The following is a 20,995-nucleotide window of genomic DNA, read 5'->3' on the forward strand; positions in this document are numbered from 1 at the left end:
AATTTATAATTTTACTTATAACTGGTCTAAAGAAGATCGGAAGCGACTTCTTTGTATCTTTTTTCTTTCTTTTCTATTTTTCTTTTACTTTTTTTTCCCTTCCTTGCACTTTTAGCTTTGATTTCTTTTTTCTTTTACTTTATATTAGTTTGTATTAGTTTTTATCTTCCTTTTTAAAAATCTTCAATAAAATTATATATAATAATAATAAAAAGGAAATTAAGAGTTAAATGCTTGCCCCCTGTGGTGCCAGGCCCCCTCGCACTGTACCTCCTGGCAGGTGGGGACCCTCAGCAGGCACTCTCTAGTTGTCCAGGTATGATGGGAAGAAACCATTGAGGGAAAGGCATTCTCTAATATACCCAGGCTTTGAACCATTTAGATCATTCCCCATTAGCTGGGGAATTCTGAGAGTCAAAGTCCACACATCTTAAAGTTGCTAAGGTTGAGGAAAGCTGATTTAGATTCTTGTGTGCTTGTTTAATTCATTCAACACAGCCAGCCAAAAAGCTGCAGGAGGGGACCATTGCATGCATGACTTTTCCCAAGCTGCAGGCCCAATTCCTGCTGAAATTTGCAGTGGGTTCCTAGGGGAGGGTTCCTTCACCTGCCTAACGCTGGGAGGGAGCTTCAGTGTGCCCCAATAGTACAGTTTCTGTGATTGTCAGGGGAAACAGTAAGAAGCGAAGTGAAAGAATTGTCTGCTGAAGCCCAGAGGTCAAACTACTTTGGCAATGTACAGTAGTTAGAAAGTAGACCTTTTTTCTCTAGCAAAAGCGCTAATTCAGTTCTAGACCCTTGTTTAGGAGGGGATGGGGAAGGGCTTGACCCATTGCCATCTGCTGCTACCAAAGCAGAACATGGCCAGAAAGGAACCTGCTTGTGTTTCTTTGGCTCCCAGGCATGTGGGAGTTGGTCCAGTCCACAGCAGGGGGACAAAAGGTTAAAACATAAGCACCGTTCCAAGCTAAATGTTAGATTAAGACAGCTTTCCATGTTTACTGAAGAATTTTAAAAGACTTAGGTAACCATTACATCTTTAAGCTAACATGTACTTTGGCCATGCCTCATTTTTATCATTGTAGACCTTAGTACTTCAAAGCCAGTATGTAGGTTCAGAAATTGCACTAAGAAACAAACCATAATTCGGATTAGTGTTATGTATGCATTGAAGTGATTAGTTCTTTGGACTGTGATTGTTGAGTCACAGCTTTAAAATCCTAAATTATTAACGAAACTCAATCACTTTGGAGTGGTCATTACAACTCAGCCTAACCTAACTCACAGGGTTGTTGTGATGGTAACATTAGAGGACTACTACTTATATTACTTTGAACTTCTATAGGAAGGTCAGTGTATCTTTTGGTTCTGCATGCTTCAAAAACAATTTGGAAGAAGTGCTTTGGACATAGTGTAAGTACAACACGTCCCTGGTGTGCTAGCCTTAAAAAAATGCCACTTTTTCTTTAAAAAGTCATTTTAATGAGTCAACTCGTTAAAACAGCTGCATCCTTTTTCAGAGCTATTTTTGAAGTCTGCATTATCCAAAAATAAATACATTCAAAGAAAGCAGGCAAGACAAAAAGCACAGGTTTTGATACCTTAGATCAGTGTTTCTCAACCTTGGCAACTTTAAGATGTGTGATTTCAACTCCCAGAATTCCCCAGCCAGCTAATGCTGGCTGGGGAATTCTGGGAGTTGAAGTCCACACATCTTAAAGTTGCCAAGGTTGAGAAACACTGCCCTAGATAATGCAAGTTTTATTATCATTGGCTTGTAAATCTGGGCCAACGGCCTGGCAGATGCAGAGCAGGTGGATGGTCATTGATCCAAGTACAAAAAACAAAATTCTGAACAATGGAAACAGATGCAAGTGTTTCAAGTGGATGGGTCTGAGAATTATAGCAGAAGAGCATAGGCAAACAGTGGAAGAACTACCAGGAAGATGGTTGTCTTACTTCCAAGAGCTAAAGGCAGGGTAAGGCAAAAATTCCTGCCAATGGAAAAACAAACTGCCCGCAAGAGCTACACTGAGTCAAAACGGAAAAAGAACTCAGATTTGCTCTGGTTTCGAACAAACTGGTGCAGAGCCAGAAATAAGAATCAGCTGACCCTTGAGTTGATACAGGTCCAGAGCTGATTCTGATCTGAAGCAAAGATTTCATGTAGACGTGCCCACACTCTTTAAAAGGGAGTAATAAATCATGGAAAGTAGGGTAGTTCAGTGTTTTAAGATTTGAAGGCAAAAGATCACCTTGGAGCACAATCACAGCTCTTACCTAACACCTTAAAACAAAGGTTCCTTTGCTGGGATTATGCAGCTGCTGCTCCATTTGGGGCCCTACGAACTCTAGAAACATTGTTTTGCTTTTGACAGATGCACTGACAAATATTTGGTTCAACCTGTAACCTGCTTTCTACCTAGCATCATCCATTTCTGCACCTGTCCTGCATTCCATTTTAAGATGATCAACAGTCCAGTCCTGTTGTCTGAGAATGACTGGCCTTCTAATCCAGTACTACAAAGGCACTGGATTGTAAAAGATTTAATTAGAACTGCCATAATCACTTTTTTTTTTCCTCACCATCCTTGTTTTGTTTCTAACCAAGCTTGCAGAAGAAAAAAGTTGTTTTTGACTTCGTAGCTTTTTTTTTTAATCTGTTCAATCGTGTCTGATTCTTGGAGACTGCTTGGACAAGTCCCTGCAGTTTTCTTGGCAAGGTTTTTCAGAAATGGTTTGCCCTTGCCTCCTTCCTAGGGAGGGAGGGACTGGCCCAAGGTCACCCAGCTGGCTTTGTGCCTAAGGTGGGATTGGAACTCTTGGTCTCCTGGTTTCTAGCCTGATGTGTTAATCACTACACCAAACTGGCTCTCTGTAGCGTTTTAGCCAATTGCTTTGGGCAATCTTGAAACCTGTACGAATGAAAACCTGAAGTTTCTGAAGATCATATACTGTTTTTTGAGGAATAACAGATTTAAGTCAAATGAAAGTTTAATTATAGCATTTTTCTTAGTTACAAAAATGGGCTAGAATACTTGTCAAATATGCAAATGATCAAAACCTATATTTGAATGGTGATATTTTTAGATTCAGGGGAACATAACTTACTCCCTTAAAGACAATTAAAACTTGAATTAGTGTTTCTCAATTCAAAGGAAAAATCAGTTAAATAGCCACAAATCCCAAACTATGTTCTAAAGAGTTTCATTTTACTAAAAAGCTAACTTGTGCATATCTGAACTACTAAGAGCACCCAGTGGGATTTCCAGTTATGATTTTTTTTTTGCATAGCAACTTCCTTATGACTTTTGAGACATTTCATAAATTAAAAAAATTATTTGACCCAGTGTGGAAACTGATTGGGAAATAGAAGTTAGTGATGCCTTGGGCCTTGGACAGTAAATCTAACACATTTATATTAATACTGTAATAGCATCAACCTGGATTGATGTAGACATAAACCATTTTTCCAACTCTTCAGTGTATGATCAGCATGCTGCTGCTATTTCTCATTGCCATCTACTTGGTCATTCTGAAAACAGAATGCTGGACTGGGCAGCTGGGATGGAGAACATGCAACTCCTCCAGAGATTGTTGAACTACAGTTTCCAATCATTGGCCACGTTAACTGGAGCTGTGAGGAGTTTTGGTTCAGCAAATTCTGGAGGGCAGCAGGTTCTCCTTCCTGAGATTGGTGAGAGTGATTTAACATAGCTTATTGTCTTGTGTAGGGACACGGTGGTGCTGCGGGTTAAACCACTGATTAGAAGGTCAGAGGTTCGAATCCACGTGACGGGGTGAGCTCCTGTTTAGTCCCAGCTCCTGCCAACCTAGCAGTTCAAAAACATGCAAATGTGAGTAGATTAATAGGTACCGCTTCGGCGGGCAGGTAACGGCGTTCCGTGTAGTCATGCCAGCCACATGACCATGGAAGTGTCTACGGACAAACGCCGGCCCTTCGGCTTTGAAACGGAGATGAGCACTGCCCCCTAGAGTTGGACATGACTGGACTTAATGTCAAGGGAAACCTTTACCTTTACCTAGCGTCTTGTGTAAAAATGGTTGAATGTAGCTTCCTCCACCCAAAATATATGGAAAGGGCTTTCAGTTATCTTTACCTGCATCATGAAGCTGGGCTGCTCTATCTGAGGGACGTCATCACTTTGGCTTAGGCTTTGTTATGTGTCCATGTAGTCACACTCACGGTGACAGGGAGTCTATGAAAGGTCAAGTAAATTTGTGGGAAGCCCCGTTTAAAATTACTTCAATAAGGAAGACGTGAGTAACCAGAAAAAGTAGTGGCATCAAAGTTATGGATGGCATGGGGACTCCCAAATTCTTTTAAGTGTATTGTCTTGGTCCAGTATCAAAATGTAAGAAGACACACTACTACATCTGTAGGCAAAATAAATATTTTTATTGGCATAGTAGCCTTTTTAAAAAGGATTCAGCCCTTGGGTGTATATTCCCAACACGCAGTTTTTTGACATACTTCTCCCAATATTGTTACATTTTTATGAGTCACTCATTATTTAAAAGAATCTTAATTTTATTAGCTGAAAACATTTTAAAAACATGTAAGGTAGTTGATTAGCATTTAAGACATGGCTATACTTCAACTCTTTGAGCATTAATGTATAAACTATGTATTAAGAATCACACCTGCTTCCATTTTTATTGGCTGTGATGAATGCCATTTTCCTTAGGCTGTAGAAAAACAAGTGAATTTCCCCGTAACAGCAGTCTAATGCTAAGCGTATGTTGTTATATGCCACTTGTTTTGCCTTTTAATCTAGTGTTTTCCAGACTTGCTTTAATAGGCAGAGGAAACGGCTAAAACCATCTCTTAATATAATTGCAGAGTAGTTCATACATTAAGTTATTAAAAAAAAAGACAAGAGAAGACATCCCAAGAAAAAAGGGAAGGATAAAGAAAGCAGAAAATTATATAAATCTTTTTTTTAAAAAAAGGTCATCTACTATACAAAGTTAAGGCTTTCAGTGTAAGCATCTGTAGTAGTTTTAAGCAAATTCATGTAATTTTCTAAACTCTCTGCAGATGACAGCTTCTCCCAAGCGTTCATTTGTATGACAGCTTCTTCTCTTCTTTTTAAGTGGCACTTAATAACAGCAGTGGAAATGATTACTCCAAGCTCTCAAAGTGAAACAGTTATTGCACAGTTAAATACCTCACAGAGGTCAGCAGGGATTTTGTTGTTGTTGTTTGAAACTCTAACAATCCTAGGCAATATAACCAGGGAAGGTCCAGAAATCTTCAAGTCTTAGGAGGAACATACAAATAAATATTAAGGCTTGCAAGATAATCACAATTCTCTTGATCATTGATGCACATCAGTAAGATGAAAAGTGCCTTGATCTTAGTACATAGACCTGAAATGGGAAGACACGCAGCACACAAGTCACTGTTGCGTACAACAACAGTCTCTCCTGGCATCAGGAGGACAAGCAGATGCATCCATCTACATATCCCAAATGGAGACATCCACGGGGTCCTCTGGATCATATACTAACCCTTGGAAAACAAACAAACAAACAAACAAATTATTCGAATTCAGAAGGAGATATGCTTAGTTATTTAAAGCACTAATGGGATATACATTAATATTCTAAAAACCATGGTTTCAAATCTATCCTTGGATTCAAGAGTAGCTGTAGACAGGTGGCTTTGCAAAACTTAATCAGACAATATTGCTAAGTGGACACTTTATGGTTTAATTTTTAAAGGAGAGATTTCTAGTATTCTCCTTAAATGTGATTTTCTAACTTTGTTCTGGGGCATTCTTATAGAAAGTTAAAAGTAGATTTCTCCAAAGTCAAGATCAGTAATGATGGGTATGTTTCTCTGGAAGGGTAGATAAGATTGTTTTTCTCTGTAAAGAGCAACACAAGCATGTTCTGTGGGGATATTTTAAGAAGTACTCTGTTAACTACAGTCCCTACTGACATACAAAGGAAAGGTGGTGTCAGACTAGGCTGAAACTGCCATTATCTAAAGATGGAGCAGGCAGTAGGCAGATAGGACAAAAGCCAGGAAACTTGTCTAAAAGATCCCTTCAGGGAAGTAGGTAAGAAGGAAGCAAGTTGTTAAGGAGACAAAGGAAAAATGTCACCTGAACCAGACAAAGGAAGCTGGCCCTGAGCACATGGAACCCGCCCCCCCCCGCCACAAATCCCATCTACCAAACTTGTGAACAAACAAAGCAAGGACTTTTGGGGATAAAAGGGGTCCTGAAGCCCGTCCACTCCTTGAGTCATCTTTGGACCCAGACTTGGCGGCTTCCATCCCTCTAGCTAGTGCCTGGCAGCTTAGTTGGACATGGGTAAGTGTAGATGAGCATATGTGTGTGTGTATGTGCATGTGAGAAAGAGCAATGTATCTTGCAACCAGTAAAGTTTTGCTGTTCACGGGTCTCCGTGTATTTCAAAGAACCTGTTGTGCCTCGGTGTTCAGTTGAAAGTTATTTGTGTGTGTCCCTAATTACTTCCCGGCTGTTGACCAGGGCTGTGTGTCTTATCTGCTCAAGCCACACCTATCTGGAAAACCCAGGTAGAAAGCGAGGGGTGCTGACAAGATCCGCGTGCCCCAACAGGCTGTGAGTCTGTGAGTGACTGACCATGAGCCGAACCTGGGAGCTTGTGTATGTAACAGTGGGAGACAACATGTTTTCTGGTGGACTGTGTCTCCATCCTATAACATTCCCAGCTATATAAGTATAGAGAAATACATAGGAAGAACTACATCACAAAGGAAATTGTGTTTGTATCTTTAAAGCTAGTCTGTTTCATACAGGATAAATCCAATTTCTGATAGTCTCAATCTGTACATTATTAGTTTTATAGTACTGTTCTTCCCACCCAAAGGGGACTTAGAAATTGGCCATTTAAAAGTAATGCTGACTTTGGCAGGATTCATAAAGTTAGGATATTTATGTATTACATAAACAGTTGAAATGTTAGAAATCACCTATGTATTACGTATAAACCTTCACCATTCTATCAAACAGCTCAACAGATGGGCAACCAACTGAAGATCTTACCTGTAGTACCGATTCATGGCTGTGTTTCTTGCTTAGCATTAGCTGATATGCCCGGGGAAGCAACAGCTGCTAACAGCCCACTTACAATTTCTCGTCTGATTTCACCAACAATAGACTCTTTGATCTAAAGATAAAATCACAATTTACTTTAAGTTATAGAATCTACCAGACACTTTATTTATACAGAACTATTGCTCACCCAGCCTTGTAGGTTCTGACTGGGAAATCCTCCTTTCCTCCAATCTTTATTCCCTAATTTGGAGTAGAGTGAAGGAGGTGGAAATCATGAAATTCCTCCTCGTTCACTCTTCACCTGTCTCAGCAGTTTGAAAATCTGGAGGAAGGGTTAACACAATTGCCCTCATGCTCACCCGAAAAATAGCAGTTTCCATTGTGAACAAAATGGCTGGGATTTCCATGTGGGACCAACTACATCATTTCTTCTGATGTGCTAGAACTGGGTGCATCGCAGGCTTCATGGGCCAAACCAGTGAACATCCTTTTGCTATATTTTTTATCTTGTAAGGCAGGGTGGGCAACCTGCAGTCTTCAAGACTCTTTTTTTCTCCAGCCTTCTGAGCCCCTTGCACCAAGACTACTGAAAACTAATAATAGTTTCCTACCACTTTCAGGTACAGGGTAGTTTACAAGCTGTAAGGATTGCCTACCCTGATAGACTCAGACTCACAAGCAGGAACTTAATGATATCTGATTTATTAAAGAATAGTATGCAAATACAGAGAAAGCTGAGAATGAGCAAAAGCGCGCCAAATACAAACTAAAAACCCTCGGCTCAAACGTAATCCCTCCCCTCACCCTGCCGTTGCAAACTCCCCGCCCCCAGGTGCTGGTAACCGTTTCTGCTGATGTCCTGGGAAAGGAACCTTGAACACATGAGATAACCCAAACACATTCCAATCCAGCTGCTAACATATAACAATCCCACGAGATGGAATCCTCCTCCCCTCCCAGACAAAACACGCATCAGCCAAATGACATGCGAAACGTTACGATGTAACGGTAACACTGGAACAGTGAACATGACACAAGCCCTAAAACAGTCATATCATAGTTAAAAAGCAAAGACCCCCCTCAAGTGATGTGGCCCCACTTTGCAGCCTCTGTTGTTGATTCGTTTAGTTGCTTCCGACTCTTTGTGACTTCATGGACCAGCCCACGCCAGAGCTTCCTGTCGGTCGTCAACACCCCCAGCTCCCCCAGGGATGAATCCATCACCTCTAGAATATCATCTATCCATCTTGCCCTTGGTCTGCCCCTCTTCCTTTTGCCTTCCACTCTCCCTAGCATCGGCATCTTCTTCAGGGTGTCCTGTCTTCTCATTATGTGGCCAAAGTACTTCAGTTTTGCCTTTAATATCGTTCCCTCAAGTGAGCAGTTTGGCTTTATTTCCTGGAGGATGGACTGGTTTGATCTTCTTGCAGTCCTAGGCACTCGCAGAATTTTCCTCCAACACCACAGTTCAAAAGCATCGATCTTCCTTCTCTCAGCCTTCCTTATGGTCCAGCTCTCGCAGCCATATGTTACTACGGGAAACACCATTGCTTTAACTATGCGGACCTTTGTTGTCAGTGTGATGTCTCTGCTCTTAACTATTTTATCGAGTTTGGTCATTGCTCTTCTCCCAAGGATTAAGCGTCTTCTGATTTCCTGACTGCAGTCAGCATCTGCAGTAATCTTCGCACCTACAGCCTCTACATCCCAAAAATGTTCAATGCTATCTTTGCTACAAAAATGTTGCCTGACAATAGCTACAGGGTAATTCAATTACAACACTGAATAGGTTTATATAATGGGATAAATCATTGTGTGGTTTAACTGCCTCAGTGTGTTGTATAATCCCAGCCACTATGGTCTCCAAATCATGGTTAAGGATTTTGTATGTTGTGTGCAAATCCTGCGTGAACCAGTTATATGTCCATGACTAAATAAGCACATTCCATTTTCAAGTGGTTCCCTTTCTCTTCCAGTTAGTCCAGGGATCCATCCTTCCCTTGAGCTAGAAAGAAAAAGGCGGTTGCTATGGGCATCAAAGTCATAGTCCCAACTCCTGGGAACTGCAATCAAAAGCAACTGGATGGCACCAGTTTTGCTTATCCCTGTCCAAACAGCCAAGATGGAAGAGATCTCTCCAAGACTGCCCTTTCCATATCACTCTACCCACCAAGCAAAATCCATCTGACGCACAGCTCTGCGTATTTCTGCCTTCAAAAGGGTGTTTAACTACCTTTAGAAAACTGCTGGAGCATCCGTCTTCAGAATCAAAGGCTCTTAGTTCCAGCCTCACTGACTCCTGAGGGTACTCAAGAGTAGCAGGGGAACAAATCTATGAATAAACTTAATGGATATCAATGGTACATTGTGGAATTATCATTGTAAAGGATTTCTGAATTAGCACAGTGGGTGACTAAACCAAGAGATGAATCTTTGTGAGAAGAGGCAAGTTGTGTTCTAATCCTGGCTTAACAACAGCCAGACTTCCTGTGTGACCTTGGCAGGAAGCTATAAGCCCTCAGCATTGAAGTTTGCTGGCTGCTTGAGGGATACTTCTGCACTCTGTGAGATAATGTATACAACTTTTCTTCTGGAAAGTAATGCTAAAGAACAAACCTTCGACCCGAAACTATAGCTGAGTATATTAAAAGGACATTTAAGGGAGGGGGGCAGGGGAGAAGAGAACCATATTCCCACATTATCTGAAAACCAATACTCTGCATAATGAAGGATAAACTGTTTGCATGAAATAAAAACTCTTTGCTTCTGGAAAAAGCTTATTGGAAATGAAGAGGTTTCAGCACATTCACATTACTTTTCTCTACCAAAATATCCGTATCACTGGCAATAGTGTACCAGAGTCTTGAAAAAACTTCACAGTAACTTCTAAAAACCATAGTCTCCCTTGAACAATTGGTTTTTCCTCAGTATCAATCCACTTATAAAAGACTTTACCACATTTTTGCTGTGTTTTGTTCTAGTCCATAAATCAAAGGCCAGATTGTACATTTTTCAAACCAAGAGAGAACATATCCTGACTTCTTTCTTTTGCAATTTGCAACCTGTAGGAGGACTGTACTCATTTATTTTGAAGGGGCAGAAGGCGCTTTTTCATTCTAGTAAACTGAGGTCAAAAGCTCAAACTCCTTATAGGCCACTCAAGAATGCTCTGAAACAGTTTTTTTAAATGCCTTCACCCTGCCCCACTGCAAACAAAATAATTCAAACATACAGAAGGAGAGAAATCATTCAGTATGCCAGAAGTTTAACACTGTGAAGAAATATCAAGAATGCATATTAATAAGTTTTCCGGCAACAGAGTTGTTCTGTTTTGAAAGCAAACAAAGCCTGGCTAAAACTTTGGTTGTTTATGAGACTCGGATCTGAGTATTCACTGACACACATGGCACTCAACAGCTCCTCTCCCTGCAACACATACAACATTGAGCAAACTGACCAACTTTGGAATTTGAGAGACGGGGCTGCACCCTTCCACCCACTTACCTGGCATGTAACCAAGAGAGTTCAATAGGACTTCTGTACAGAAATGGGTAAGAGGGTGCAGTTAAATCGTTAGAAGCTCAGAAAGACAGTCCACTTAATCTTCACTAGTAGGCACCCATTACGTGAATGCAACTTGATGTCTTACAGCACTAACTGGACTCCTTGAACATGTGAGTGCTTTCAAGATTTCAGCCATGTTTCATACAGTACAACTTAATTATACAATTATACTCCATCCCAGATTATATAGAAGGGCTAGGTATTAGCCATCACTGAGCAGAAACTATACAAGAGACAGGCTGTGTCAGGTTTTATTTAAGCCTGGCCTGGCAGGGGTAACTGAAGGCATAACAGTCAGAAAGTTGTTAATCAGTGGTAGGGTTGTAGATGTGTATAATGTAGCTAGGATGTCCAAATCTCTAAACCTGGCCAGTGGGAATTAAGCTCCATAATTCCAATCAGAATGCACATTTAATTCTTGTCTTTAGGACAGTCTGTCTTCTAACTCTGTAAGACATGCAACAGTCTGCTCCGGACATTTATCTTACACAATTACAGGGTGCAACACAAAGATCCCCATCACTCACACTGAATAGACAGCCAATCCTGTCCGTTATGCATTGACTGAAACTGTACTCTGGAGGAAGAGGAGAAATGCACCCCCCACCTTTCTTGCTATACTCAATCACGACAACCTGAACCATTGCTTATACCACGCAGGGCCTCCTCTGCTAGACTGAAATGCATTCAGCTGGTTACCAAAATTCCTTAGCTTGCAGATCCTTGTAGTGACCAATCCGTTTTTAAATACAACTAAGTATTAGTTCTATAATGGCAGAGAAAGGCTATATTTTAATGGTGAAGCATGTGGTTGCATGCAGCTGAATTCTCTGTACTTCCAGTGTCAGGTGGCATAAACACACCTCAATGCCTGATGGACCAATATTCTGGCACAGCATAACTTGGTCCAAAGAACTGAGAATTTGTTACTTTTCCATTTCTGCAAAACCCTGGAAATCTAATGACCATAACTGACTAAAAATGGCCTAACTTCCTAGAAACAACCATTGGAGAACAGAGAATATCATGCTTTAAACACTGCTGGATTCCAGTTATGTGAATGTATTCTGAATTTCAGTTATCTAAGTGTATAAAAAAAAGTCTCCCTGTTAGGTTCCCCAATTAAATGTTCACAGAACATCTTATTGGACCCGCATCCATACTCCAGCAACCCGTGTCAACTTGCGAGTCGACCAGCAGGGAGGGGGAGCATGGTTGGAGTGGGAATCATTTGGGCTAGCTGCTCCTTGCACCAAGGTCATCTAGCAAGGACCGTTACAGCCAGATGCTGGCACGAGAAGGAGGGGCACATACCTAAGAAGGCAGTGGGCGGGAATTTGAAGTTACTGTGATTTTAAAATGCAGAAATGTGCGGGAAATTCCATTCTCAACTTTTTCTCTGTACTGAACGCTTCGCTTCATTAAATAGATTTATAAGCAGAAGCTTATGAGTCATAATTGAGTGAATGCTCGAGTGTTCCAGCCATCACACTTCCTTTAATTTTCTTTAAGCTGATTCTTACACTTCAAAGGCTTTTTGGGAGTTTTTTTCTCTAAACGATAAAACTGGGGGGCTCCTTATTGGGCTGGTTGAATGATTACCAAATATTCTCTCTCTGCTTAGTTAGTGAGGTGCTCAGTACAGATACTACAATACAATTAGGTTGTAGAATAGAAAACAAAGCATTTTCAGGCATTTATTTATTCATTTATTGGGATTACACTCCTCCAGCTCTTGGCTCATGGAAGTTTCCACCAGAGGACCTCTCTCATTCATTTTGCTGTTATATTCCTGTTCCTGCACAGTCTTCCCCGCTGAAACTCTGGGCTGCTACTGAAGAGGAAAAAACTTGCAGCCATGTAACATCTCTTAGTGGATGAACAGCAATAGCCTTGTTAACTGTTATATTTTAAAAATAAACAACTAGCCAATTATAACTGACTAGCTGGTCAACATCCTTCCCTCCAAGATGTTCTGACCATTTTCACCAAATCAATTTGTTCTGTTTAATTCCTTTGTGCCCATCTTCAGCTACTACTTCTCGATTCAGACTTAGGCAAAACCTCTGACCCAAAGGGAGAGAGATGGCATAAGCATATACATGCAAGCACGCAAAATCCTCCCAGCAGGAAATCTCCAGTTCACTGTGCCCTCACCTCTCGGATGACTTGCTGCAGTTCCTCGTTCTCCACACGCTTGGGCATTTCCTCAGCTGCAGGCCCAAGGGGAAGCTTTTCAGGTCTCTGCCCCGCAGTGGAATTGGATGTCAAGTGTTCCTCAGGCAGCTGCCCGATTCCTGCTCTCGCAGGTGGAGAGGGCATCAAAGCTACACTTGCCCGGTAGACCTTTTGGCTGGGCGGTTTGCACCTTTCAGATGACTGCCTGTGGGCTCTTCGGCTGGCTTGACTGGAACACACCGAAGAGGAATCAGAGTGCGCACAGTGATCAAAGGCAGATTCCGAGCCTTCAGGCGGAGGAGTGTGCATGCCAAGTTCATCCAGTCCCAACCCTAACTCTGATTTCAGAGATGACTGCTCTCGAATGAGTTCAGAGACCTGTGGATTCAAGGAGTGGAAAGGATCAGACAGATACTGTAGCAAGAACATAAACACAGTTGGGTCATAAGCCTTATTTTAAATTACCCGGTAACAACTCTGTACCCCTAAATACTTAAAGGCCCACCATGAATTCAGTAATAACAGCCCCCACCCCAATCTCATCAATAGAGGGCATGCACAGACTCTAATGTGTAGCTTTGGACTCTACTAGAGGAAAATGCAATACTGTTGTTGATAGAGAATAATGCATTAATAAAATTTTCTGATAAATGACATAAGCATTATTTTTCCATCCCACCATAGGATGGAATTACAGGAATTAGTAAATGTTGTATCGTAAATGAGAGAACTCCCCAAAAATGTCATTAAAAGGCCTTGAAAGTTCTCTTTTTTACCCTTCATCCAACAGCAAAACCCACAAGAAATATCACTTAATATTTTGCTAAAATATTAGCAAAATAAAATTAGGAATAGAGGTTTCTGGATTATCTTACATCTGCATATATCCATGCGTGTCTGGGAGGGGAGAACAGTGGTGGTGGTAGTGGTGATAAAATGACAAAAATGCCATGAGTTATGTTCTTGGGTCAGATGCTGAGAACCAAGTACATAAGGAGGGACTTGTGTTATGATATCACTGTACCCACATTGCCACTTTTGTGCCACTGTGACTTGCTATGGACACAGTTGCATACAGTAGAACTTGTATTTTGCCTTTCAATTCCTTTATTATTTTCAGAATTTATTTGATGTAGGTAAGAGGTTTTAGAATCAGATTAAAAGGAAAGGGTGAAAAATAGGGCATCCTGAACTACTCCAGTAATTACACTGTATCCAAGACTTTGAACATACACAACTGTATCAGCTTCTCAGGCACCTAGACATCTAAGAAAGTCCTGCCCTCTAAAAATTTCCAGAAACTACTCTGTAATGACAGGAAGCTAGTCTTCTCCAAGGTAGCACTTGGGCTCAAGAATGGGGTCCCATAAGTTAGCCATAACAACTGGTAAAAAGAAGCCTAAAGCATATATTTTTACATTGACAATCCTCAACCACTAACTCTGCATTTCAATTCTGATTACTTTTGAACACTCTGTTTTTATCTTGATTTTTTACTTTATTTCAGAAAGATTTTTATATTTTTTGCAAGATCGTTCAAGATAAAGTTAATTTAATCAGTAATGAATAAATGAACATCCTATTCTGTTATGGAGGATTCCCCAACTTTCAGGAACAGCTTGAGTAAGCATGTGTTTGTTGGGGGATGGGGAGGAGAATAAAGTCCCATCAGCAAAGATCAGGTGCCCCTATTCCTCCAAGTGAAATTCTACACTGGATACCAGCCTCTAAATTAGAGTTTCTCAACGTTGACAACTTTAAGATGTGTGGATTTCGACTCCCAGAATTCCAGCTATTCTGGCTAGGGAATACTGGGAGTTGAAGTCCACACATCTTAAAGCTGTCAAGGTTGAGAGACACTGCTCTAAATTATCAGATGCCCACCTTCCTCAGTACTTATCTTCACTCCTGCTTAAATTAAAATTGAAATCAAATAGAGCACCTTAATTCCATATTAAGAAGAGCCAGTTTGGTCTAGTGGTTAAGGCAATGGGCTAGAAACTGGGAAACTGGGAGTTCTAGTCCCACCTTAGGCATGAAAGCCGGCTGGGGGACCTTGGGCCAGTCACTTTCTCTCAGCCCAACTCATCTCACAAGGTTGTTGTTGTGGGGAAAATAGGAGGAGGAAGAAGTATTAGGTATGTTCCCTGCTTTGCGTTATTTATAAAAAAATAATAATAAAGGGGTGATAGAAAATAAATTAAATATAAATAAATAAATAAATATTCTGAGTTGTTTGTACACACCCATGACATTATGCATAGTCCTGCTCATAGCAATGAAAGACAGGCATGTTGCTATTTATTATTTTCCCCCAAGCCAACACTAACTAGTGATTTTGCACATTCCTGCTCTGTCTGTATAAGGTTACTTACTGGCTCCATCACATTCAGTGGAGAAGGACATGACAAATTATCAATGCTTCTGCTACCATACATTCCCTGGAAGGAAAGAGGAAAGGAGAAATTTGGATTATTATCATTCTTGAAAGTTACCAACATGTTTACCTGCCCATGCATTTCGAGATAAGGGCAATCAAAAAGGCATTGTAATGAAAAAAACTAAAGTCTATTTTAGAACTTTAGAAGGTGTCGTAATTCTATGAATGTAGTAAGAAAGAAAACTATTTAATACATCATAAACAATTAAAATTCTCACCTGCCCACCCATCCCATTACCCCAGGTTCTTTCATCTCTCTCATGTTTTGATTGTTCCTCTTCCAGGGAAAAAAGAAAAATCTGACTGTGTTAAAGGCAACATTTGGTAAATGTGCAGTCTATAGATCTACTCTATCTATAATAGCTGTAATCATCCATTGGTTGAGCTTCAAACTCTATGAATTGCGAACAATGAAGAGAAGTCACATCTTCTATAATTTAGTTCCTTATGGTTCCTTGCATAAAACTCTCTTCACTCCCAATTTTCCATATGAAGAACCCAGAGAATCAGAGAACTAGGCCATCCACAAGGCAGTTATTGGATAACAGAATAAGAGGCAATTCTAATATAGTAATGCATAATTGATAATGAAATTGGATTGTTAGTGATTGTTAACAAGTTGAGATTATGTCTGTCAGGATTTTATTTGAGAGCCACATATCTGCAGGAACTGGGCCAGCATGCTGTCAGCCTCTTCAGCCTACATCCAAAGGAAAGATAGCCTCAGAATGAGCTAGCGTGCCAGTCTTTCAGACCCTTGAAGATTTATATCTGAATCTGCATGTTTTCATCATCTGTGTGGGCTGCTCACCCAAGATGCCAATGTTCCTAATACTAAATTGTTAAGCTATGAAATATGGCTCCACCTGAAAATCACTGTATCCCAAAACAAACTGCTCACTTCATCAGCTGCACAAGCTGGAGGCATAATAAAAATTGAGGCAGGAGTATCAACCTCACTCCCCACCTAGACTGCAGTTTTATGTCCCTTATGCAGAAGTTATCCTGAAATTATTCTTTAATTAAATAGAAATTGCATCTTTAATCTGATCAAACTGGGACAGGGCTTTTTCCCATCAGGCAGCAGGTAACATGTACCTCTTTGGGGAGAAAAGATCAGGCTATTATCATGTCCTTGTTTAGTACGGAGCAACTGTACATTTCTGATATACACAGACACTTGAGACAAAGGTCAAAACACAATACCCACCATGAAGGTTTCTTGTCTGTAAGGTGATGATGCATGCATGCTCCTAAGCTGCTCCTCAAGAGCAAGCAGACGTTCTTCTAACTGCATTTCTAACTCCTGAAGCTCCATACGAACCGATTTTCTCAGAGTCTGGAGCTGATCAGCTTCATATCTAAATCAGAAGCAAGTTCAATGGAAAAAAAAGAGAAAATAAGAAATAGAAATACGGACAATCATCTGAAACAGCTGAGGAACCTAACCCTATCAGTCCAGGGACATGCAAGACATTCACATGAAGAGATCAATGAAAAGAGCAGGAATAAATGGGTCCAACCTACCTAATTATAATAGTCTTGAGCTTTTTAATTTGTTTAACAAGCTAAATATTTAACACATCATTTTAAACAGAACAGAGAGATCCAGAGTCATTTTCATAATATACTGTCCAAGGTGAAGGTACACTGATAATCATGACCATGTATTACCTCCAAAGATCTTGAATTAGAAGTACATCCCCCCAGGACATCAACAGCACTCCACCCTACCCTGGGGACTGCGCTGAAAAAGGGAGGAGGAAATGCTGGTAAGAGGAAATGATGGTATGAAGTGGATGGGGCCCCATCCAGCACATGGACATATGGCCAGGATTCCTTTTATTTCATGGATTGGTTTTTAGAAGGTGTTTTTGTTTGTTTGTTTTTTTGTTAAGCCATTATGTATGAGAGCCAGTGTGGTGTAGTGGTGAAGGCCCCAGGTTAGAAACCGGGAAACCAGGAGTTCTAGTCCCACCTTAGGCACAAAGGCAGCGAGGTGACCTTGGGCCAGTCTCTCAGCCCTAGGAAGGAGGCAAGGACAAACCACTTCTGAAAAACCTTGCCAAGAAAACTGCAGGGACTTGTCCAGGCAGTCTCCAAGAATCAGACACGATTGAATGGATTAAAAAAAAAAAGAAAACCTGGATTGAAGGTATGTTGCCAATTTTCAGTTGACATAATGTCAGAGAGGGATTTGGGGACTGTAGAACAGAATTCAGGGACTATGTGCAGGGACTTGCACATTCCACAGCCATGTTATTTATCATGGTAGGATAAGCAATCTACAGGAACTGAAATTAATGCACAGCTAAAGAAAGTTAAGGAAAGAGCATGATTTTCAGAAAGTGTTTGAGGTAGACCTCAGACAGGAAGCAAAAGCTAAATTAAAAAGGCCTAAATTAAGGAGGGATGTTCAATCAGTCACAAAACATTTTTTAATACATTGCTATCCTCCTGGAACATTTTGTAAATAAAAAGGAACAATACAAATTAAATTAATAAATGCCCCCCAAAAAGTGGATCACCTTGGGATCAGTCACGGTTTCTCAGCTAAATGTACTTCATGGGTGTAATATAATAAAATAGTATGCAAGAGATTGTGGAAGGGTGGAATTTTGAAAAGTGTACAAAAGGTTAAGTCTCCCTCAAGCTACGCATATCTCTTGATGACCTCCTGAACATGTCCAGGCAGTTTTCTTGGTAACAAAATGAAAGCGATTGGCCACTGCTTTTTTTCTACAAGCCTTTTTAAATAAAAAAAATCTCTTGACTAGCCTACTAGCCTACAGCCAGGGATGTATGTGACCTCCCATAACAAGGTCTGCTTAGTTTTTCCAGTCCAGATTGGTTGTAAGCATCTTGAGAAAAACAGCTGTACAAAATCTTAAAACAGTAAGAATATAAAGAAGTTTCCCACAAGATTGGGATCCTTCTTGTTGGGGATGTCCAAAATCCAAAGGACTAGGAACTTGAACTGATGAATGAATAACCAAAGAGAAAGAAACTTACCAAGAGAAGAAATCATAGCAAAGGACAAAAAGCTGATCCAGCCAGAAGTATTTGGAGCAGAATGAGCAGGAGAAAGATGGCAGGAAAAGATAATTCAGCATGAGAAGAATTGTAGCAGTTTAACATCAGTGGTGATCAGAAAAAATTGTTTTAGCAGCAGAGGCAGAATATTGTATGTGCAGAAGAGGAACAGCAGGACTTGCTAATTTATGTGGATGGACAGCAAGAAGGAGAAGCATGTTTAAGATTAATTCAAGGTTGCATACCTAGAAGAAGAAAAAAAGTGCTCTGAGAACGTAACGGACGGGAGGATTTTAGTAAAGGAGAGTAGAAAGAACTCAATATTGGCACAAGTGCAACTGTTACCTCTCTTCTTCCGTCATGTGTTGATAAACAGCAGTCTGCTGGCGCAACATGGCTAATTCTAAGTCCATCATTTGGGTTCTAAAGAGGTTTAGATTCCTTCTTACCACTTGAAGATCTTGGAAAGTATTCTAGAGAAACAGACCCAAACATTAAGCCTTTGTACACTTGAACTCCAGTTTGAAAGACAATATCCAATGTCAATGTATTTTCCTGGATATAATCAAGGCTCTAGACTGGGGGTCAGAAAACCTGCAAATCCTGCCTTATAGGCTGACTTTTTTTCCCCCAGCACCAGCTAAAGAATTCTTCATTTCAGAAAAAGCTCAGAAATATTGAGCTCACTGACTTTACTTGCAGGAAGCTGGCAGGGAAGGTTGCAAAGGGCGATCACAAGACTGCGGGATGTTGCAACCATTGTTAAGTGTGAGCTGGTTGCCAGGAGCCCAAATTACAATCATGTTACCGCAGGGGTGCTGCAACGGCTAGAACCATAAGGTCCTAAGTACCACTCGTTCAGCACCATCACAACTCTGAATGGTCGCTGAATGAGTAGTCAGTAACCAAGGACTACCTGTAATTAAAGGCACAGTCAACGCATACATCAGTCCATTTTTTCCTTTTTGGGAAGGCAGGCAACAGCCAGCCAAAAAAACGTCACCAAAAAAACTTCATTCATATACATTCACACTACATACATGCACGTAACATCCACACCCTGGAAATGGCATCTTTGTATCTGTTTCCTAAGCCTGTATCCCACCGGTCTATCATGGATGAAGGGAAGGAAAAGGATCATTTACTTCATAAAGAGGTAGAACTGATGATCTCTGAGTACTGTAAGAGGCTGCAGTGAAGTCATGGCTTCTCATCATAGTGTTCTAGTGGGAAGAAAAACAAACATACACCTGTCAGATAATTTTAACCACCGGAGGCAATGAGAGACTAACAGTCAAGCCCTGACACAGCAGACAATGTGAGAATGAGTCACAGACTTACAGGCGTGCTGGGTCTTGCTCATTCTGCTTTTATAGAACCCAGCATGATGGGTGAATTCTACTGGCATATCTGGTGAAGTGAGAACAGTTTTTTGATCCTCACACTCCAAACTGGCCCCCTCACTCAAAATGACAGCATGCCCATTGCATCATGCACAGAGTTCCCTCAGTTCCTTCTCCATTTGTAGATGTGGGAGTTACCCTTCAAGTCTGCTCTGCCTCTGTTGTAGAATCCTAAAGCTTCCCCACACCTCTGAAGACTGACACGCATGGGGAAGCTCTAGCACTGGGAAGGGGCATATTCCCAAACAGCAATCCCTCGCATGAGTTGATGCAATCACACAGACAGCTGCAGGATGTATGCTTGCAGATAGCGTTTTCTTCAACAAAACAAAGGAAAAGTTCCAGATTGAAAACCCTTTCCCATCCTTTCCACCCTTCTCTAAATAGCAATGAACGCCACCCATGGAGTTATTTATCTGTGAAATAGGTTACACACATAGACACACCCTTGGGCTTGTTTAACATGGCAAGGCCAGTATACCCTGGAGCTTGCTGAACTAAAGGTGCCAAGGAAAAAAAATTACATTCCATAAACAGAAGAAAAAGCAATTTCACATTCACAGTCAATGGATTTCACAATAGCTGGTTAAGCCTACTCACTTTCTGCTTGATAATCCCTGGGAAAAAACTATGCCAGTTCAATTCTTTTATATGATCAATGAGAGATTTTATATTTGAAAGTATCTTCAAAAAGGTTAAATCTCTCCACTCCACCCACAAACACAAGACTGTGGCAACCATCCTACAATATGACATATTAAGTACAAATGGAGAAAAATTTTGGCCTGGACTGTGGAAGGAGGGTGCTAAAGGAAGCCTGTCATACTAAATGAAAATGTATTAGACAGAGCAGGAAAATATACAAAATGTTCAGGTTAGTTTTTTTCATTACAAAACATGGAGCCACAATCCCAGCATTCCCAGATTCACCTTTTAGTTCATGAATGCGGTCTAGCAATTTGCATGGCATAAATGTCTCATACTGTGCATCATCCTCTTTAATGTACTTTATGCATTTTTTTCTCCAAGGAGAAAAAAATGAAAAGATCAGATTCATGCTTCTCAGAGTTAGATCTTTTACATTTCAACTTTAATTTGTATATGCAAAAGGCAGTGTAAGCCATTGGAAAAGGCATCTTATCCAGATCTGGGAATTCAAATCTTAACCTAGCAGTTCAATGGATGTTCTTGGGCCAAATGCCTTTCCCCTTAGCATCACAATCATTGACCTGTGAAAGCTCTGCTTAATATCCCTCTGAGTTCCAGGATTATGCATCTAAGTAAGGAAATAATGGTTGTATGTG

At 40.7% G+C, this 20,995-nt stretch overlaps 1 protein-coding gene across 2 annotated transcripts in view; it reads right to left on the bottom strand.

Annotated features, from left to right (window-relative positions):
- Positions 1-4,399: 4,399 nt before the first annotated feature.
- ITPRID2 (ITPR interacting domain containing 2) overlaps positions 4,400-20,995 on the bottom strand; it is a 74,018-nt gene continuing 57,422 nt past the window's right edge. For both annotated transcript variants that reach the window (XM_063318106.1, XM_063318107.1), the window contains exons 12-18: positions 19,434-19,511; positions 18,634-18,761; positions 16,466-16,616; positions 15,191-15,256; positions 12,795-13,193; positions 7,062-7,185; positions 4,400-5,536 (exon numbers count right to left, since the gene is read on the bottom strand). In XM_063318106.1, the coding sequence (XP_063174176.1) occupies positions 7,075-7,185; positions 12,795-13,193; positions 15,191-15,256; positions 16,466-16,616; positions 18,634-18,761; positions 19,434-19,511 (933 nt within the window). In that variant the 3' untranslated portion in view covers positions 4,400-5,536; positions 7,062-7,074. The remainder of the gene's footprint in view (positions 5,537-7,061; positions 7,186-12,794; positions 13,194-15,190; positions 15,257-16,465; positions 16,617-18,633; positions 18,762-19,433; positions 19,512-20,995) is intronic.

This window comes from Candoia aspera, chromosome 1 (assembly GCF_035149785.1).
Source record: "Candoia aspera isolate rCanAsp1 chromosome 1, rCanAsp1.hap2, whole genome shotgun sequence".
Taxonomy (NCBI): domain Eukaryota; kingdom Metazoa; phylum Chordata; class Lepidosauria; order Squamata; family Boidae; genus Candoia; species Candoia aspera.